The sequence below is a fragment of the Chroicocephalus ridibundus genome, chromosome 2, assembly GCF_963924245.1.
Source record: "Chroicocephalus ridibundus chromosome 2, bChrRid1.1, whole genome shotgun sequence".
NCBI lineage: Eukaryota > Metazoa > Chordata > Aves > Charadriiformes > Laridae > Chroicocephalus > Chroicocephalus ridibundus.
Window position 1 is genome coordinate 50345099 of NC_086285.1, and position 19443 is coordinate 50364541.

At 47.4% G+C, this 19443-nt stretch overlaps 2 protein-coding genes and 2 non-coding genes across 6 annotated transcripts; all 4 read right to left on the bottom strand.

Annotated features, from left to right (window-relative positions):
* Positions 1-565: 565 nt before the first annotated feature.
* On the bottom strand, positions 566-5589 carry RPSA (ribosomal protein SA). The gene is made up of 7 exons (XM_063325389.1): positions 5536-5589; positions 5092-5259; positions 3799-3917; positions 2232-2477; positions 1208-1336; positions 801-969; positions 566-707 (listed from the first exon to the last, which is right to left on the bottom strand). Exons 2-7 carry the CDS (start codon positions 5222-5224, stop codon positions 613-615), a joined length of 891 nt encoding a protein of 296 aa, XP_063181459.1. The 5' UTR covers positions 5225-5259; positions 5536-5589; the 3' UTR covers positions 566-612.
* On the bottom strand, positions 1904-2062 carry LOC134512358 (small nucleolar RNA SNORA62/SNORA6 family). The gene has a single exon (XR_010070094.1). It is a non-coding gene; the product is annotated as a small nucleolar RNA SNORA62/SNORA6 family (small nucleolar RNA).
* Positions 3017-3175, bottom strand: LOC134512379 (small nucleolar RNA SNORA62/SNORA6 family). The gene has a single exon (XR_010070113.1). It is a non-coding gene; the product is annotated as a small nucleolar RNA SNORA62/SNORA6 family (small nucleolar RNA).
* Positions 5590-9505: 3916 nt separating the features above from the next.
* Positions 9506-19443, bottom strand: SLC25A38 (solute carrier family 25 member 38). Of its 3 annotated transcripts, none has more exons than XM_063325390.1 (7): positions 19269-19443; positions 17515-17636; positions 16774-16858; positions 16045-16224; positions 15448-15616; positions 14670-14836; positions 9506-13290 (listed from the first exon to the last, which is right to left on the bottom strand). In XM_063325390.1, the coding sequence occupies exons 1-7, from the start codon at positions 19335-19337 to the stop codon at positions 13168-13170; spliced, it is 915 nt and encodes a 304-aa protein (XP_063181460.1). In that variant the 5' UTR covers positions 19338-19443; the 3' UTR covers positions 9506-13167. The 3 variants fall into 3 exon arrangements, with proteins under 3 accessions (XP_063181460.1, XP_063181461.1, XP_063181462.1); XM_063325391.1 differs by lacking the exon at positions 19269-19443 and adding an exon at positions 18791-18845; XM_063325392.1 differs by lacking the exon at positions 19269-19443 and adding an exon at positions 18338-18780.

Genomic DNA, 19443 nt, shown 5'->3' on the forward strand with positions numbered 1-19443 from the left:
TAAAAGCAGATGAATTAACCTTTTTTTGAGGATTACTGCAGTATTTTTGAGGCAGAAATCAGTAACACTGATGCTAGAACGGGGGTTTCACCACAGGAGCAGCTGCCAGCTCAAGGGCTCTCCACGCCACACAGCCAGGCCACGACTCCCACCCGCACCTGGGACCACCTCACCCTGCAAACCAGTGAAACCCTGGATGGGGGCGATGGAGCGCACCTGTCTGGGGTAAGCAGAGATTCATCCGCCCACTGGCCCTGGCAGGAAAAGCAGCTCCACCCCAGACATCACCCTGTGATGTCCACCCTCGCCTTCTGACAGCAAACAGTGAGCCGCCACGAAAGCAGCAGGCGCGGAGCCAAGGAAGGCCGGAAATGGGAACGCCACCTCAGGATGGTGCTGTAACTCCCTGGGGAGGGCAGGCAGCAGCCTACAGCCCCCAACTCCACCCAACAGGGTGAAACAGCGGTTTGCAGACCCTCCCACCCCTTGGCCAAGGACTGTGCCCCATGCTACCCACGTATTTCACCTGCCAACAAGTTCTAAAAAAGCAGTAGCATGCACGGTGTATATTAAACCAGTCTTTATTTCTCTCGCAGTACAGCGGGACTGAAATTATGACCACTCCGTGGCAGTGCCGACCCACTCAGTAGCCTGGGCTGTGGGAGCTGCTGACCAGTCCTCGGTGGCAGGCTGGGCGCTCCAGTCCTCTGCAATTACAAAAACAACGTTTAACACACCCCAGCTCTTCCCACCCACTACAACACATACCCCCACTCCCCACAGGCACCCCCCAAACTGACCGGTGGGGAACTGCTGGATGGGCACAGACGGGACCTGCACTCCCTCAGACCAATCTGCAACCTCAGGCTGAGGAGGAGCAGTGAATTCAGGAGCTGGGGCCGTCCATTCTGTCTGGAACTCCTCCTTCGTAACTGCTTTCTCAGCAGCAGCCTGCTCCTCCTTTTCGATCTGCAACAGAAGAGAGGAGCTTAAGTCTCCCACCAGGAACACCTCACCACCCTCACACTATCACATACCAGACAATATGCACCAAGCAATAACAAGACTAACAAATCACCACCCTAACTGTGAAGTGCAATCATTATATTGGCAAAACCTGTCCTCAACAGCAGGCACACAGGACCACAGGGCAGGAGCACAAGGAGGACATCTCACACAGCCACACTTCCTTCCTGAGGTCTCCTACCTCCTCGGGATCCCTGTAGAAGTACAAGTCAGGCATGACTTCCCATGGGTGCTCACGGGAGATGGTGCCACGCATGCGCAGGACCTCCCGAGCCAGCATCCACCACATCAGACCCACTGAATGGGCTCCCTGGAACAGAAGAGAAAGTAAGACTTCCTGTAAAGCTAAACCTTTGAAAATACCTTTTTTCTTTAAAAGAGAAAAAGACTTATTTGCACTCAATCCAATGTTCTTGCTTGGGCAAGGGAAATGCATTACTTGACAATGCCCAGACTTATGTACTTGGACACAGGAAAGGGCAACTTTTAGAGTTCCCAGTGACATTTTCAGGTCTCTGCAGAAATGGCAGCACACTTTCATCACCAGCATCTGAATTTGCTGCATACAACATAGCCTGAAGCAATTATCCAGCTACGGAGTTTCATACTGCTCACGACCCCACACGAATCTTGTCCAAAAGATGGGGATTATGCTCATCACATATACTAAAAGAAACAGAAAACTTGACTAAATGAGCAAACCTTACACACATGCTCAAATTTGGCTGACATTAGTTTTGGTGAATGACAACATCTAGACAGAGATCAAAGATAGTTTCCCATCTCCCCAGACCTTACCTATCAGGTGGTTTCTCGCAAGGCAATGTTTCAGTGCAGTTTTTTCATCAGATAACTTTATCTTTCATTCATACTCATAAACTGTGGCAAGCTTGATTACCAAAATCCACTCATTGGGCCACAAAGACCCTCCTGGGGTCAGTGAAAAGTCCTGCCAGGTTACTATAGCACACATCCTACACTTGAGAGTTCCTTGGCCAGAAACCGGCCTCAGCTCCAAGTTCCAACTGTGTGCAGCTCACATCCTCCTCCCCACCAACCTGCTAGCTTGCAAGAGGCCTTGATTAGCCCTCACCCCAGAAGACACATGAGATACAAGCCAACCCTCCCCTGCAGAAAGCATCCATCTTGACACCTAGGGCATGCTTTGGAGGAAGCAGCTTTGAATGCTACAACAAAGCTGTTACCTTATTGTTGCAAGGAATAGCAATGTCCACATAGCGCAGCGGGGAGTCGGTGTTGCACAGAGCAATGGTGGGGATGTTGACATAAGATGCCTCTGTCAGTGGCTGATGATCAGCCCGGGGGTCCGTAACAACCAGGAGTCGTGGCTCACGGAAAGCTGCTTGGATCTGATTTGTGAAGGTACCAGGGGTGAAACGTCCAGCAATAGGAGTAGCCCCAGTAGCTGCAGCAAACTTCAGAACAGCACGCTGCAAAATGGACCACAGCAAAGGTGAAGCAGGAAAACTGCATTTCAACCCAGTCACCCAGGTATGCTGTCAGTGAACACCCAGGAAATTTAACTGAATTTACTTCAACTCCTGTGAAATCAGGGCTCACCAACAGCTCTGCATTCAGAAGGACACAAAATAAAAATGCTTTTAAAAATAGCTACACGGACACCAAGAGTTAAAAAGATATCCACCAGCAATGCAAGCAGTCAGGATACAGACCAAAAAAAAAAAAACCCTTTTTTTCCTCTGAACTTAGTTGAAAGCTCTACAAGCTCTACTCCAAAGTCTCATAATGAGATCATGAAAGGGGGGATAAAACAAACAGCTTATGAAAAAAGCAAAGACAATTTTCTTCCATTATTTCTACATCCTTTCCTTATCCAGTAGCATAACTTCAGGAACCACAGGAAAAGCCCAATCATAAATAAGCACAAACCGTAGCTGTATCCATTAAAATTGCATTTGGCAGTTCTTACTTGCAACAGCCTTCAACTTCTCAGGCATCAGCCCATTGGGCATGTGGCAGGGCCTACTATCAAACTCCGTTCATAGAGGGAGCCCCTCTCCTGGTGTTAGCGAAAACCCTGCCATCAGTTTGCTGTAGCACACTTCCGACACTTGAGAGCTCACTGGCCAGGAACTGACCTCAGCATCAAGCTTTAACAGTGTGCAGGTCAAGTCCAGAGGAACCCAAGCTTTTCCTCTGCAAATCCACCCCATGTCATACATAGTCTTCCTATATTTTGCAGCACCACCTGCATTACTTCAAAGAAACTAAGGTCAGAGATAAACTTCAGTGGCCAATTAGGTTTTATTTAAAGGTGGTGTTTGCCTTCTATGGCAGAATTTTTTTGCTGAAAGTCTAGAGACAAAATTAACAATATACTAGTTACTATACCTTGCTTAATAACAGAGTAAATGATTTCTTTGAAAACTTTGGTATCAGGTGCTTATTGTCCCCAAAAAGCAGTGCCAATGACTCACAGAATTATTGGGAGGGGGGCCACTAGGGGACTCACCACTAATACGCCAGAAATCCAACAGGAAGTACCCAAAGGAGGATACGAAAGAAAAACAAGTTATCCAACCCACTGAAACTATGGAAATGGGGGGTGGGTTTCAACTGATCTCTTCTAAGCTGCAAGTGCAACACAAGAAACATGCTTCCAAAAAAGTGTTCCTACAGTCAAAATTTGTGTTACTTCCTTTTACCATCAAGCTGCCACTGGCAAGCAATGACGCATGGCAAGAGAGTCCTCCCAAGACTGCAAGCCTCGTGATCAACAAATGTCCATACCTGTCCAGTATTTCTAGAAGAAATGACGCTCACATCAGCTGGGTTCTCAATGGCAACAATGGCACGGGCTGCCAGGAGGAGCTTTTCCCAGGTCCTCTTCAGATTGATGATGTAAATACCTATTGATGACAAAAGGCTTTAGGGAAATCAGCAAATACAAGATCCTAAAACAGGACAGCACTCTTCTAATACTGAACTTGTCACATGGCTGTGGTTACTCCAAAATTCTAGTCAGTGGAAAGCTATTCCAAGGTAAGTCCTCCCATATGGTTTTAATGTAGCATACTTTCAGCACCTATCAACATGAACCACGGCCTGGTATAAGTTTTAGTCATAGAAAAGTTTTAGGTTGGAAGGGACTTTAAAGATAATCTAGTTCCAACCCCCCTGCCATGGGCAGGGACACCTCCCACTAGACCAGGCTGCTCAAAGCCCCATCCAGCCTCCAGGGATGGAGCACCCACAACTTCCCTGGGCAACCTGTTCCAGCCTGTATCTCACCACCCTGATAGTGAAAAATTTCTTCCTGAGATCTAATCTAAATCTACCCTCTTCTAGTTTGAAGCTGTTACCCCTAGTCCTATTACTACATGCCCTTGTAAAAAGTTCCGCCACAGCTTTCTTGTAGGCCCCCTTCAGGTACTGGAAGGCTGCTATAAGGTTTCCCTGGTGTCTTCTCTTCTCCAGGCTGAACAACCCCAGCTCTCTCAGCCTGTCCTCATAGCATAGGTGTTCCTGCCCTCTGATCATCTTCAAGGCACTCCTCTGGACCTGCTCTAACAGGTCCACAGCCTTCTTGTGATGAGGGCTCCAGACCTGCATGCAGTACTGCAGGTGGGGTCTCACGAGAGCAGAGGGGCAGAATCACCTCCCTTGACCTGCTGGCCACTCTTCTTTTGATGCAGCCCAGGACATGGCTGGCTGCCTGGGCTGCGAGCGCACACTGACGGATCATGTTGAGCTTCTCTCATCTTTTAATAGGGTGCAGCTCAGATTGAGGAACAATGCAAACAAGCACCAGAAATCACTAGTGAGATATTAAAACAATTTTATTACTATAGTCAAGAACTATCAGGAGTGCCCACGTCCAGCTGTGACTGATTTACCAACTTCTAAAATCCGTACTTCGTCCTACTTCTCCAAGTAACATGATTCAACCACTTAAGGCGTCTGCACCTTTCAGGCCATGGAGGAACTGCTAGGGAGCTCAAGCATTAGCACCTTCCTGCTTTCCGCAGCTGTTCCCGCAAAATCCCTGGTGCCCACCCAGGACTACCCATCCTACAGGTTTACCATCGCTTTTCCTTTTGTAAATATACTGTTCCATCTGGAAGTCAAGGTTGGTGCCTCCCAAATGGGTCCCGGCAGCGAGGAACTTGAGGACATCCTCCTCCTTCATCTGCAGGACATCGAGACCTCCGGACATTGTGGGGTTTCCCTTGGGAAGCGACGACAGGGAACCTGCGGGCACAAGCAGGCGGCTCAGCCGGGCGGGGATTCCGAGCTCCCTCCGCCACACGAGGGCCGCCAGCAGCCCCAGCCGCCATCTTGGCCGCGCCGGCCGCCCTCTTCCTCCCCCCCAACACCCGACAGGCCCTGGCCTTTCCCCGCGGCTCGGCTGGGTCCGGCACGGCGAAGGGGGGCGGAGGGGCGCGCAGAGACCCACAGGCCCCGCCGCCGCCGCCGCCGCCGCCCCAGATCCCCTCCCCGTTCCCCGAGGCGGCGGCCCGGACTTACACTGACAACGCCGTGTGGAGGCCGGGGCGGAAAGGGAAGGGATTACCGCGTGACGTCTATATATAGCCTCGCCGGCCAATGGGGAGCGGCGGGAAGGGCGGGGCTAAGGGGGGCGGGGCCGGCGGTGAGCGCGCCAATTCTCCGTCCTGCGGCGGCGCCGGCGCCGTGATTGTCCCCGCGGGGGGGCGTGTCGTGTCTGATTTTTGTTAGTTTAGTTTAAAAAGCAGCGGAAAGTGGTCAGGTTTCATGTGTTCCGTCATCTTTCGCCTCCCCTCTGTCACGTCCGACACAGGCCTGGGAGCGGGGGTTGTTAAGAAAAAGGAAAGCGGTGATATTTGTCAGGGCCTTCTGCCAGTCGTAATTCGTGTCCGTGTCTTTCTCATAACAGTGCTCCTTTAGTTTTCTCTCGACTATTTTAACCCAATATAGCTATGGCAGCGTGGCTGGGCATGGAGCCTCCTGACAGCAACAGTTGCGCGCCCAGTTGCTCCAGAGGAGCTGTGCTGGGTTTGGCAGGTGTAGAGTTAATTTAGGTACCTAATTAGTAGGTAGTACGGGGCTGCGGTTTGGATTTGTGCTGGAAACAGTGTTGAGAACACAGGGATGTTCTGGTTCTGGCTGAGCAGCACCTACGTAGAGTCAAGGCCTTCTCTGCTCCTCACACCACCCAGCTGGCGAGTAGGCTGGGGGTGCACAAGAAGCTGGGAGGGGACACAGCCAGGACAGCTGTCCCCAGCTGACCAGCGGGATGTGCCATGCCATGTGACGTCATGCTCAGCATATAAAGCTGGGGGAAGAAGAAAGAATAGGGGATGTACAGAATTATGGCGTTTTGCCTTCCCAAGTAACCGTTAAACGTGATGGAGCCCTGCATTCCTGGAGATGGCTGAACACCTGCCTGCCAATGGGAAGCTGTGAATTAATTCCTTGTTTTGCTTTGCTTGCGTGCATGGCTTTACTCATTAAACCATCTTTATCTCAACCAATGAGTTTTTCTCACTTTTACCCTTCCAATTCTCTGCCCCATCCCACCGGGGATGCAGCTGTGTGGTGCTTAGTTGTTAGCTGGGGTTAAACCACACCAAGGAGATTATTTAAGTAGCAGGTTACAACATCAGCTCACCGATGTGCTTTTTTCCTGTCAAATGAGACCTTGATCTGCTTTGGTGAGCAGCGGTTTGTGCATTTACTGTCAGCCACTTTCCATCATTCCCGCAAAACTTCAACCTGCAAGTTGTCAGGAGCTGGCTCTCACACTGTTCTTGTCTTTTGTGTGCTTGTTAGATGATCTTAATTAGCAAGATTACCAGACCAGTTGTAGAATATTCTTCGGAGAGAACAATTCACACATTTGCCACGTGGTGGTGACAAAAGCAGGTTAAACGAAACTTAGTAAATGGGCTCTCGGCAAGAACATGAACTATTACAGAGGTACCTAACAGATGATGGACTTGTGTTGCACCCTGGTAAGCGTGCTTTGGTAAGATGACAGTGAGAGATGACCTTTTGTGGCCATGTACAACATGCATCTGCTAATGGGAGCAGGATGTGAATATTAGCTTGGAGGGGTGAGAAGAGCGGGGGTGGTGGTGTTACCATAGCGTGTGCAAGGGTTTTAGTCTGGAGAGGTCTCCTGCTTAATCAAAAAACAATGGTGTTAAAAGTGCGTTTGAACATAACAAAGTTCAGTAATGAGTATTGCAGAAAATAAAATGTTATCAAAGGAGTGCCGCTGGTAAGCATTCCAGACTCCTCTGGAATCTCTGATCATAGAATCATAGAATTGTTTAGGTTGGAAAAGACCTTGAAGATCATCAAGTCCAACCGTTAACCTAGCACCGCCAAGTCCACCACTAAACCGTGTCCGTAAGCACCACATCTTATTTCTTGTTGTTAGAGTTTCGGTCCTTTCTGGTAGACCATGAGCTGCACAGCCCACGAGGGGCTTGGAAGAGCCATGCTAAAGCTTGACAGTAAAGTATTCCTAATTATTTTCTTAAGCAACCTGCAAGTTTGTTTTATTTTTTAACTGTGTGCTGAGATAGTTTAAAATAAATCTGTCGCTAATGAACATGTCCCTCAGGTAGGAGTGTATCTGTCTTACTGTGTATTTTAGAACATGTCTCTCCTGCCACTGTTCACACTGAACTTGGTTACATCATTATATGAAGTGTAGCATCATTTTTTAAAAGTTGAGTCGGCTTCAAAATATTCCTTAACTGAGAGAAACTTCTGACACCTCAGACACCATATCTGATCACAAAGATATTGGAAACTGATATTAAGTGTAATGAGCTTGAATGTGAAGAATAGTGATGTTCCTACTTCTGTTGTGCCAACTACTGTCAGTCACCAACAGCGATCGGTGAAATCCTTGCAAGAGCCCCTGGAGAGATGCATCCTACAGTTGCGGGGAACAGCACACCCATGGAGATTGACCCACCTCCAGAGAAACTGCACAATACCAGCTTCTTTGTAAATACCATCTTGGCTTGCGTTTCAAATGTTTGTTATTTCTTTCATGTTTTGGCGAAACATACTTCAGCAAATCTATTCCCTTCTTCTTTCTAGTTCTACAAAGTTAGAATTGCCCGATATCTGTCACAGAAGTTGTGGGGGTGTCATTTTAACTCTGAGGGTTTTTTTGGTCATTTTTACTAAAATTCCTTAATGCATTATGATAAAATCTCCCAAAGCATTCTATAGTGGTTAAATTGGAAATTAAGAAACAGTGAATGTAGTAAATACTCGATAGTAGTAGCTCAATACTTTGAAACCAGAAGCAATGCCAGAAGGGGTAAGCATATTCAAGAGCTCCACACTGGTTTTGCAAAAGTACACATATATATGCGTGTGTGTGTGTGAGATGAGGAATATCTTCTGCACAGCACTGGTGTCGGTGATCACGCATGTCACATAATACATTAAAAATAACAAAGCAAGCACAGCATTTGCCTGGGAAAAGGGAGATCTGTAGTTCAGTGTTTTATTACAAGGACAGTGCCTTTAAACTCTTCCTTTTCTATCTTTCTCACCCTCCACCACCCAAGAGGGTTAGGGAGCCTGTCTGCTATCTCTTCTCACAGCTGGGGTGGAGGTGGTTCTCCAAGGCAGCAGGAGAGCTCTGGGGAACCCTGCGTTTAAGAAAAGGCACTATCACCAGCCTAATTTGGTATCAGGTACCTCCACAAGCAGCTGGGGTCCAGCTGGCACACAGCTGCACAGCAGGACTGCCTGGTAAGTCTGTTACACACAATTTGTCGTGAAAATTGCTCCATATAGGAATGCATCATCTAGGCAACATCTGAAAATAGAGGAGAGGTTTGGGATCTTCACATCTGGAAGATGTACATCTCACTATCAACAGTACTGATGTTTTGCTTAGCGCAACCTGCCTCCCACTGAATCCCAGGAGCATGCTGTGACAGCAAGAGGAGATCTCAGCAACCCAGAGTCACCGTGTACTGCACCTCTCAGCAGAGAATGAAGTCCCAGGCACAATTTCGGGTCCCCTGCTGAGATCCGACTGCCTGAGTAGCAAAGACCTGGCTGGCAGGAGATTAAAACCAGTCTCTCCCCAGAGTGCTCAAAACCCCACTGTCCTAAAGGCAGGTATTTCACAGCTGGTACAGAGATTCAGTTTCCATCAGTCTTTACGCACAGCAGGCAGGCAGGCAGGGGAAGCTGTGAAAAAGGCAAGATTCTGTGTTTTTTCCATTAAAGCTGTGAAAAAGACAAGATTCTGAGGTTTTTTTTCCATTTAAGTAAAGCTGATTTACGTTGTACGAGCACAGCCTGTGTATGTTACACCCCGTAAAAGAGAGAATATGCATTGCCTTGTATGGACCCTGAACTCATCCAATAGTCCTGTTCTCTTGGGAAAATTCTTTTGTTTTCTTAAGCCTCTATCCATCCCATCCCTTGTGGGTTTGATTGCTTTATTTTAAGAAACACTGACGACATGACATGCTTGATTTTGGCAGTTTTTAATAGAAACATATAATACACCTTCTCACATAAATATTTTATATAGACACATAAACACTCACAATGCTCAAACCTGTGTGATGTTCCAAAGCTCCAGTTCTGTTTAAACAGTGCAAGGAAAAAAAAATAATAATTATCAGCACAGGAATAATGGAAACGAAAAGTTTCTGAAGCATAAATAATCAGACTATTTCTCTTGTGTCCTTACACTCCACTTAAATACTGACTGCCTCAATATGTTAACAGCTGTGTTCTTACACCAGGGTTGCAGGGGCAATGCACATTCACTAGTAGCGTACTGCCAGCCTCGGAGGTCATTCCAAAAGGAATCCGACTGCCATCCTGCCATATACAGAAGGGATCACACAACCTTCTCTGGAATGCCAGCTAAGATGGCTTTGTAAATTATTATCTAATAGGATTGTTAGTGTTGAATTGCTGGCACGATGCAGATAGGTGGTTAAGCACCTGCATCCAGATCTTTTGATTTACATTGCATTTAGGTTGTACAGTGACCATTTGTCATTAATTAGAAACAGACAACCTCAAGGGCAATATATCAAAACTTCAAGTCCACACATTTGTTTTTCTTGACTTGCTACAGCCATCAAGAAGTAACTTCAGTAAACCACTTCAGAAACAGAATGTTTTTGAAGGGGGGAAAAGGGGGAAGGATGGTAATGATCAGAGTTGAGAAATAGTCTCGTGCCTACCTATGTGATACAGCTTTCAGAAGACACTGAAACAGAACTTCAGGCTTTCCCTTCCCCCATATAAGAGAGACCTGACACAAGAAATAAGAAAAACAAACTTGCACTGCAAAACTCACTCGCCCCAGCTCACATGTAGAGAAGTTTTTGGATTTGCAGCACCAAGGGTTGATGAAACAGTGCAGTTTAGATTCTCCATTTCTTAAACTCAGAGGTGCCCAGGAGAATTCACAAGTCTAAAGCACTGAAGCATGTAGTTTTTCACTCTACTGCAACAACAAAGAGCCTCCTTATTCTCCACAAAGTAAGGGGAATGGAAGAACTTTCCCAAAGGAAAAGCTAACACTGCTTTAGGCCTGAATCCAGGCTTAAAAAAAAATAATAAATAAATTGTTAGACTTTAAAACACTGGCACACCAGAATAGATTCTCTAGTTCTTCCTTTGTTACTTGACCAGGCAGGAGCATAGGGCATAAAAGCAACTGAGGTGTTCCCGCATTTTAGGTTTCTGATGAGTATGTAACTTCATTCATCACCTGGCATTCTTTGCTCGCTTGCCTCATTTTTAAGAGCCTAGAGTTTCTGTCTGCACAAGTTGCACACTTCTTTGCCATTGCTAAATCAGGAACAAAAATATTCATAGAACACCTTGAAGGCAACATTATATATTGGCCCTTGACTGCCACAGCCAAGGATGAATAATAGATCCAACTCACCACATTACGAAAGCCCCAAATAAATTCAGCCTTCCAGTATAATAAGTTGGTTTGATCCCATGCATAGGGAAGTAAAAGACATATGAGGTAACTCTCATAATTGCCACCTTATTCCATCCAGTCAGCAATCCCAGACTTGGTTCTCCAGCTCCGTGTGCCAGTAGTGCTCAGGATAACAAACAGCAGGACGAGCAGTTACCACTGTTTCATGCACCCTCACGAGTTCACGTCACTAAGGGTAGAAGGGACAGCAAAAGAAAGGAACAATTCTTCACATTTGTGATTTGGCAAATGATGTGCCCACATGCCTGACAGTGAGAAGCAGCAGAGGGAATCTGACAGCTTGTCAGTCACAATGTGGAATGATTTGATGCAGTGCTCTATTATTAATATACACACATGGGCACATGGGACCCTCCACCACCATTCTTGGAGACTCCTGCACTGCCTAGCACCACTCTCCCCTCGCAGATGGGCTGAGGCTAAAAACATGCACACCTTCCAACTCTCCAGCCTGTCCCCTTACACTTTACTCAGACTTTACTTGCACGTCAGTCATCAAACCTTCTTGGAGTTGGAATCTGGTAAAGAATATCTTTTACAACCCACGTCCCCTCTACTCTTGTGCTCAGGAGGTTGCCAGGGCAGGCAGTGATTGTGCAAATTACACTTTAAATTCTATGAACAACAGGTACATAGTACCGATTTTTCGTACAGCTACAGTGTCACGTCTTCATATTTAGAGTCATCTGCTCTGCTTCTAAAGTGAATTGTAATATCCCTAGATATTTAAGAAAATAAATGCCAAAGCTATGTTTTCTGCAAGGCACACTACAGAAGAGGATGCACACTTCTATGCCCAGCTTTGTGGCAACACCAATGGAGCTGCAAGAGTCCCAACCCAGCCAGCCAGCACAGAGGCACAAGTGAAGAGGGGAGCAGGCTGCACCCAAGTTTGGATGGCACACACTACGAAGTCTTTGTAACAAAGTAGGAATGAGGAAGAAGGCACAGTGGATGAAAAAAAGTATATTTATCTCTAAGACTAAACTCAGGAATACTGAAATATGGACTACCTCCTAAGAGAAAACGATCAGCTGGGAAACTGAAGGGTCTGTGTGGAGCCCAAAGAAAAAGTTCCCTACCAAACACTCACAGGTCTCAAACTTTGAAGAAAGCTTACAGAAAAGAGCAAACCCAAAGACACTCCACATGCAATCAGCAGCAGCTTTTAAGGGAAATCTGAAGTATCAGTACCTGTATCTGCTTCCATTACACATTTATGAGCTTTGGTGCTAAAACCTACATCTAAGGAGCAGCTCACACTGAGGGTGTTGATCCAGGATTAACAAGTGAATAACAGGAAGCAAATAAGTTTCTAGTACAACTGGATAAAAAAAAAAAAATACTGAGTGTTCCTGACACAGCCAGACCAGCAGGAAAAATGTTTTTCAGAGAACAAGTAGAACTTTGGTAGCAATCAACTCTAAAGTGCCTTATGCTTCTTAATTCCTGTGCAAACACTGCTGTAGAGGCAGAAGAACATTTCAAGAGTCTTAAGATGCTCAATTACATAATAACACATGACACAGCAAGGAGGTTCCAGTTAGCTTCTCTGCTATCACGCACAGTACAAAAGTGACAACAGAGACTGTGTTCCTAGCTTTCCGTTAGCACTTCATCTCTCTTCCACGCACTCCTGCAATATAAGCATTAAGAGACGCATCCAGCCTCCCACCATGGCCTGCAACGTTCCCCTGTGAGAACAAAGCATACGTAGAAGGAGGATCTACATCAGACAGTGGGTCATTGTGGCCTTATTGGCTAGACCAGCAAGGAACAGGCTGGCGGGTTCTGCAATCCCTGTTTTCTCCTCAAACACTTTTGCTCAGCAATGTCTCATTGAGTAAAGGTGGTGAGCACGGAGCTATTTTTAAAAGGGGCTTTTCTCTCAGCGTAGTTACCAGGCTGTAGAAACCCTGCCATTTCCCATGGCAGTCTGCAGGTGCAGTCCTTCTGGAATGCATTGGTCAAATGATGCAAAGATCGGATCCTTCTTTCCTCTATGTGCCAAAAGGTCTAATCCCCTGTGTCAGAAGGGCTTTCTTCCTCCCAGATGAGCAAGGCTTACTCCTCTGCGGAACTGGGAACTTCCTAGTGCCAACTGGTCTCACCAAGCAAGAGAAGGAGTGAAGCTGGTTATTTCTTGTGCGAGTCAGTCAAGATTTCAAGCCCATTTTTTCCATCATCTGTTCATACACTGTCCATGCCATTGCTGCCATCAGAGTCCGCCTGAGCGCACGGGGCACACCACCTCGGAAAAAGCCGACCAACCCAAAGTCCTGCAAAAGGAGATAAATAAACAGCAATCCATCATAATCTGCCTGTAGTGTTTTAATTTCGCATCATTTATTACATGGAACAGCACAGGATATATTTCAGCTCAGATCCCAGACCAGTTTCTGAAAGACACAGGCTTACATAGCGTTTAATGTTTAGGAAGAACCCGTAGCACTGTGCAATTGTAGGGCTACCCAAGAAAGGAAGAAGAGCAGTGAGTGGAGAAGGGGATGCCAGGATGGGGAAAGCCACACTCAAGCCCAACAAAGAGAAGGTGAGGGCGTAATGGTTTCGAGACATTTCAGGAAAATTACTTGTCCTTGGTTTAGAGTTTCGTATTTACAAAAGTCACTTAACTATTCTGTAAAAACTGAGATTTGTAAGTACTGAAGTAAAAAAACCATTCTGATATGAGACAAATGTACCATGCACGAAAAAAAATACATGCACAAATAAAGATTCCTGCTTAGGAACAGAGTTCAACACGGAAACAAAGACAAACGTGTCAAGATCTGCCCTTTTGAAGGCAGGAAGGGAAAGGTGAGCTTTGAGTACATCTCCGTCCCATTCCTGTGATATGGATCTGGGCATTTATTTCTCTTTTAGTGTCCAAAGGGCAAAGAATTGTTTTGTAGCTGGCTTCTAACTGAAACTGGCATTTCACGCTACATACTAAAAAACCCTTTGCCCCAGTGTGGTAATCACGGATGTGCCTACACTGATAAACCACAGGCAGCGGCAACTCTAAGTACAGCTCCTCCAAGTCTACATACTAAGCTAAGCTGAAACGAAGTTAAGATGAAATAAGCTAAGCACTTTCCATCACCACCAGTGTAAGAATCAATACATAACAGACAGAACTGAAGTGAAATCATTCACCAGCCTGAAACATAAGGCAGGCCTGTGTGGAGAGACACTTGCTGGAATATGCCACCTTTGTGCTCCAGTACTCTGAGCTTGCTCTCCAGTTCCCCATCATCTGTAATTTTGTGAAAACAGATGAGAACAGCAAGAACAACCGTGGAGCAAGTTCACTACCTTGCAATCCATTCAAGAAGAGCAAGAAACACATCAGAATAGTGACAACAGCCTCTCTAATTACAAGAAAAAGCAACAAATGGAGTTCAGCCTCTGACTGCTTTCAGACCGTCAACCAGCGTACTTTCCAGTTATTACCGAACAAATCCACACATAAACCAGTGACAAGAGATTCAGCCTCAGTCTCCCACAGCATGACTCACCTCAGCTTCTAGAAATGCTGATTAGCCTGACTACAAAAGCACATCCAGTAGTCACATTTGTTCACCTCCTTTAAAAGGCAACAACTTTCTTATCATAGCTGTGCTTCGGGTGAGGAGACAGCAGAAGGGATTCACCTCACCTTGTAGATGAAGGCAATGGCCTGGCTTGTCCTGCGGTACTTTTGGGGGGACAGCTGCATGTGTGTTTTGATGACATCAGCAGGCTGTGTTGCCAGTGAGGCCAAGATTCCCGCAAAGATCCCACAGCCAAAATTCAGCAAGGGTATGAGCACTGGATCTAGCCGGTCTGCAACAGAGCAAAGGGAATGCACTCAGACACAAAACGGACCAGGAATATTCATGCTGCGTGACAAAGTGAAAAGCTACTGAATGATTGAATCAACATCGGGGTCTAAGTTAAAATCCACGCAGGGTAGGGAAACGTTTCAAGGGGAAAAGTGGCTACAAGTCAAAAGTTAGCACTATTAAGAAGCCTCACTGGCTGGGGAACCGAATTTGACAGAGACCAGAGATGTTAATATTGTGCAAGTGTTGCCCCAGCCACTTCTAACATTAGAGAAACCCCAGGTTAGTGGAAACTGATCAGCATACAAGACAACTAGCAACAGAAAGGACAGCTGAACATATGCTCTCTTTCAACTGTTCACTAACCCATCTTATGCATCAATCTTAATAAAGACAATCAATTTAGGGCCAATTTCCATTTCTGCTCTTACCTCAGCTATAGGTCTGCAGCTCTCCACAGGACAATGTGAATGTCCCACCTAAAGCCCTACAAGAGACTAATTTAACTACTTGAGGTAGAGGACAATAAGCAGAGCGTGCAAGCAGTCAACTGCAGGGCAAAATGCAAGAAAAGAAACATGTCCCATTACAGCTTCCAATGTTCAGCCTTACCCTGAGGTGTGAAGTTTTTGGTCTGTGTGTAGAACATCAGGTAGATCCCAGAAAACGGTGCATCCCTCAGCAGCGTTGCAGTGAGCCCACTGAACATGCCACGAGCCCCTTCCGTCTGATAGATATTCTTCAGAGCTCCATATACACTCCCATAGCCAAATCTTCCACTCTGTGAGGGTAGACAACTGTCAGTTACCCACGTGCCCTACATACACCCCAAGGCCACCCTGTCCAAACAAGTTAGTATACGCTCCATGTGATGCCTGAGATGGAAGCACAGAGGACAGCCCAAAGCAAAAACTGGGTTCCACCTACCTCAGCCTTTAAAACAACCTTTCAAGAAAGTAAAATAAGAAAGACACATTGCATGCAACTGAAATTTAAAAATCTCAGGGTCAATTCTGTTTCATCTTACATTCCTTGCCTAAAAATTAGTGCATGGCTTTTCCTGCACAATGCGTGAACAAGGATGAAATCAGGACTACATCCCTGACTGTACTCAAGTGGCAGCAACCCTCTCCAGATGAAAGAATCTTTTCATCGTGAGGAAACGGTGCGACAACATTAACAAGGAACTAATTAGGTGGTAATACTCACCTCATATCGGGTCTTCACTACAGTCACTGGCAACATGCAAATCCCAGATACTGCACGTGCGGTGGCACCCAGAAAGACAGACTCCAGGGCTGTGGGTGAACGGTCCACTAAAAACTTTTGCTTCATCGTGTACAAAGTGCTGAAGTAAATCCCAACCCCAGGAATACATCTTGCAAAGGACTTCAGAAGGAACAGAAGCAGACGAAGAAAGAAAAAGCACACATAAGACAAAATGTATTACAGAACATTTCAGAGAACATTTAACTTGACAGGAAACTTTGAACCAAAACAAAAGAAAAAAAAAAAAACAACTTTAGCGATATTTCCTCAGCTAACATGCTGAGGAAAGAAGACAAGGTAAAAATCATTTACAGCATTGAAAGCCAATTGATTCCAATTATGTCAGGATTTAATATATTTCTCAACTGCAGTTTTCTAGGAAAAAGATATTCCAAAAGAAAATGAGGTTGGTGCACTTGCCACCCCACATTTGCAATGGTATTCAAGTGTTCAGCTGCTCAGGACTGCAAATCCACAGTGACTGCTATGACCTAATCAGTGGAATTCACAACATTAACTCCTTAAAATAGGATTTAACCATCTAAATCACATGGTATCATTAATAACTGTACAAGAGCTGGCTATTTAAATCCAGTCCACAGACAGTAATAAACAATAGGTTTATTTATGCATTTATTTTTAGAAGGCAGGGTTAAAACAGCCACTTACCGGAGAGACACCCTTCCAGAGCCCCAGAAGACTCTCCGTACGAACAACCCTAAAGAGCAGTGTTACCATCCCAGCACGACCAGACCTGAAAGGAAGACAAGACCGGAATGGCAGAGATGACCTGCTTATGCTTTCTAGCAGACATACTCTACAGCCACCCCCTTCTACTTGTATCTCTGTGCATCACCCCAGCGCCTCAGAGGTTCTCCTTCTAGACCCAGCCTGCTTTCCTGAGTCACTCATTACAGGGCTTCACTATCACATTCTGCTTTCCCTCCACTTATAACATGTTAGAGGCCTCCAAGCCTCTCTCATTAGCGTCTTTAGTTGCTCACACCCTTTGTTAGCAGCAGTAGTCATAGCTGACTACACCAGACATATGGGAGCAGCAGCACACGTGGACAGGTTATGTGGCAACCACATATGATTTTTCAGGCAGAGGACACCCCGTGAAACTGCATGGTGGCCACTCCAGCAAACACCAGTCTCTCAGACGCATACAGACAAACGTTCCGGATACATGTTATTGAAGTAGTGTTTACAAAAGCAGCCATTTTCTCTCTTCTGGAGCAAAACAGAAGTCTTTCTCCATGCTATAAAAATAAACCCACTATTTCAGAAAGACTTTCAGCATCTGAATTACAACCCTGGAGTCTGAGTCCCATCCAGCAAATCAGGCAGAAACCTATGGTGGAGCACCCTCACCCCCCCTCCCCCATGCATATACATCTCCACTCTCACCCATTCACAGCAGGCTGCAGAGTTTGCAGGCGGGTCTTCAGCAAGTCAAGGGGTTGGAAAAGGAGTGTGGAGCAAGTCCCACTGATGGAACCACACACAAACGCCTTTAAAACTGGATGCATCTAGAAGAAGAAGAGAACTTTAAATTCCCATTTAATTAAGAATGGCACAAGAGGAAATATAGCAGGTGATATATCACTTGTTATAGGAAAGGAAGACTAGCTAAGGACTGCTGCTCAGGGCTCAAGAAACTTTTTCAGACCTTCTTAGAGCCCAATCAAGTTTTATTTGTGGGTTTTGGTCCCTCTGTCTTTCCTGGGAGATTGTTCCAGAATCTTCTTGCAATTCAGTGGTTGAAGAGTTTTCTGAATGTCAAAGGTTGGACCAGATGATCCCTGAGGTCCCTTTTGACCTGGTATTCTATGAAACATATTAGCAGCCATTTGGTAACCATTTGCCACATTAAAGGAAACGGGTGCCCCCTTCCCACCAGCTACCTGTGCCTTAGGCCCAATCCCATCCACTTCTGCTCGGCACTGTGCTAGAAGTGCCTCCAATCCTTCTTTCCCGTTGCTCACCAAGGTCCCCAGCTGCCACGGGCACTAGGTCTCCCTTAAAACTGCTCACCACCCAAACTCAGCTCAAATGCACCCAAAGCACAGCACGGCCTGCTCCGCTAAGGTCTGGTTTTCCTATCCACACCAGCTGCCACCTCCCAGCACTTCTCAGATGATATGGCAGGAGGCGCAAGCCACACAGCAAGGTGGAGATTTTCTTATTAAAATACACAATGGTGTTTTGTTAATGAAGAACGAGTTTTTACCCCCGCTGGAGCAGAATCACATCAGAGAAGGCTTTCGCAGCACGGTGGTTTCTGGAGGGCCGCTCGAAAGCCGCTAATGTGCCTTTCGCGGTGAGCTGCGCATGGCTGCCTTCCACCGCCGACTTTCGGACCCCTCTAAAAACCCTTTACGACCCTCGGGCCGCGCTGCAGCGACCGCCCTCCCACCGCCCGGAGCAGCCCCGCAGTTCGCTGCCGCCTTTCGGGGCAGAGCCCGCGCCTCCCGCCCGTCCCTCAGGCTGCCCCCGAGGGCCGCCTCCCAAAAGCCGGGCGGCCGCGGGGGCACGGCGGAGGAGGGGAAAGGGCGCAGCGAGCCCCCCCGCCGCCGCCTCCCAGCCGGGCGCTGCCGCCGGGCTCTCCTCAGCAGAGCGGGCGAGAAGGGCCCGGCCACAACGGCCGGTAACCGACGTCCCAACGGCGCGTCACTGTCGCTACCTCTGCCTCTCGCCCCGGCATCCCCGCGCCGCTCCGCAGCCAGTGAGCGCGGCGGGCGGCAGTGACGCACGCAGCGCTCCCCCCCGCCGCTGGCCAATCCGAGCAGCCGACCCTGGGGCGGAGCCCGGGGGGGGGTGGGAGCGCTGCCCTGCAGGGCGCATGCGCACTCCTAGAGTCCGTTCCGCTCCCCAGACCCCCCCAGGCTGTCGCGGTTTGCGGCCTTGCACCGCCGCGCCCGGTCGGGCCCGTCCCGCCGCCTCGCCCCCCGGGATGGCATTTTTGTCACCTCTCTTGGCTGCTCCGCAACCAGCAGCCGAGTCCCAGGGGGCTCTGTCGGACGCGGGCAGCGGGGGACGGTTCATAACGGGTAGTTTTCATGTCTTCCCTCAGCGTCGTGCCCCCTCCCCCGCCCCCCAGCCATCTTCTTGTGGAGACTGAGGCCTTCAAAAACCTGAGCTTCTCCCTGACGCTTTCTTACCACCATTGTTTCCGCTTGGTTTTCCACATCCTGGGCCCGGAGCAGAGGAGGGCTGGGTTTCCAGAGCATGGAAGGAGTGAGGCGCCAAAATGAGGTGCTTATATTTTTAGACCCGCGTCAGCCCGCAGCTGCACGTCTTCTCTGCACCCGCAGGGCCAGCCATTTCTTATCAGCG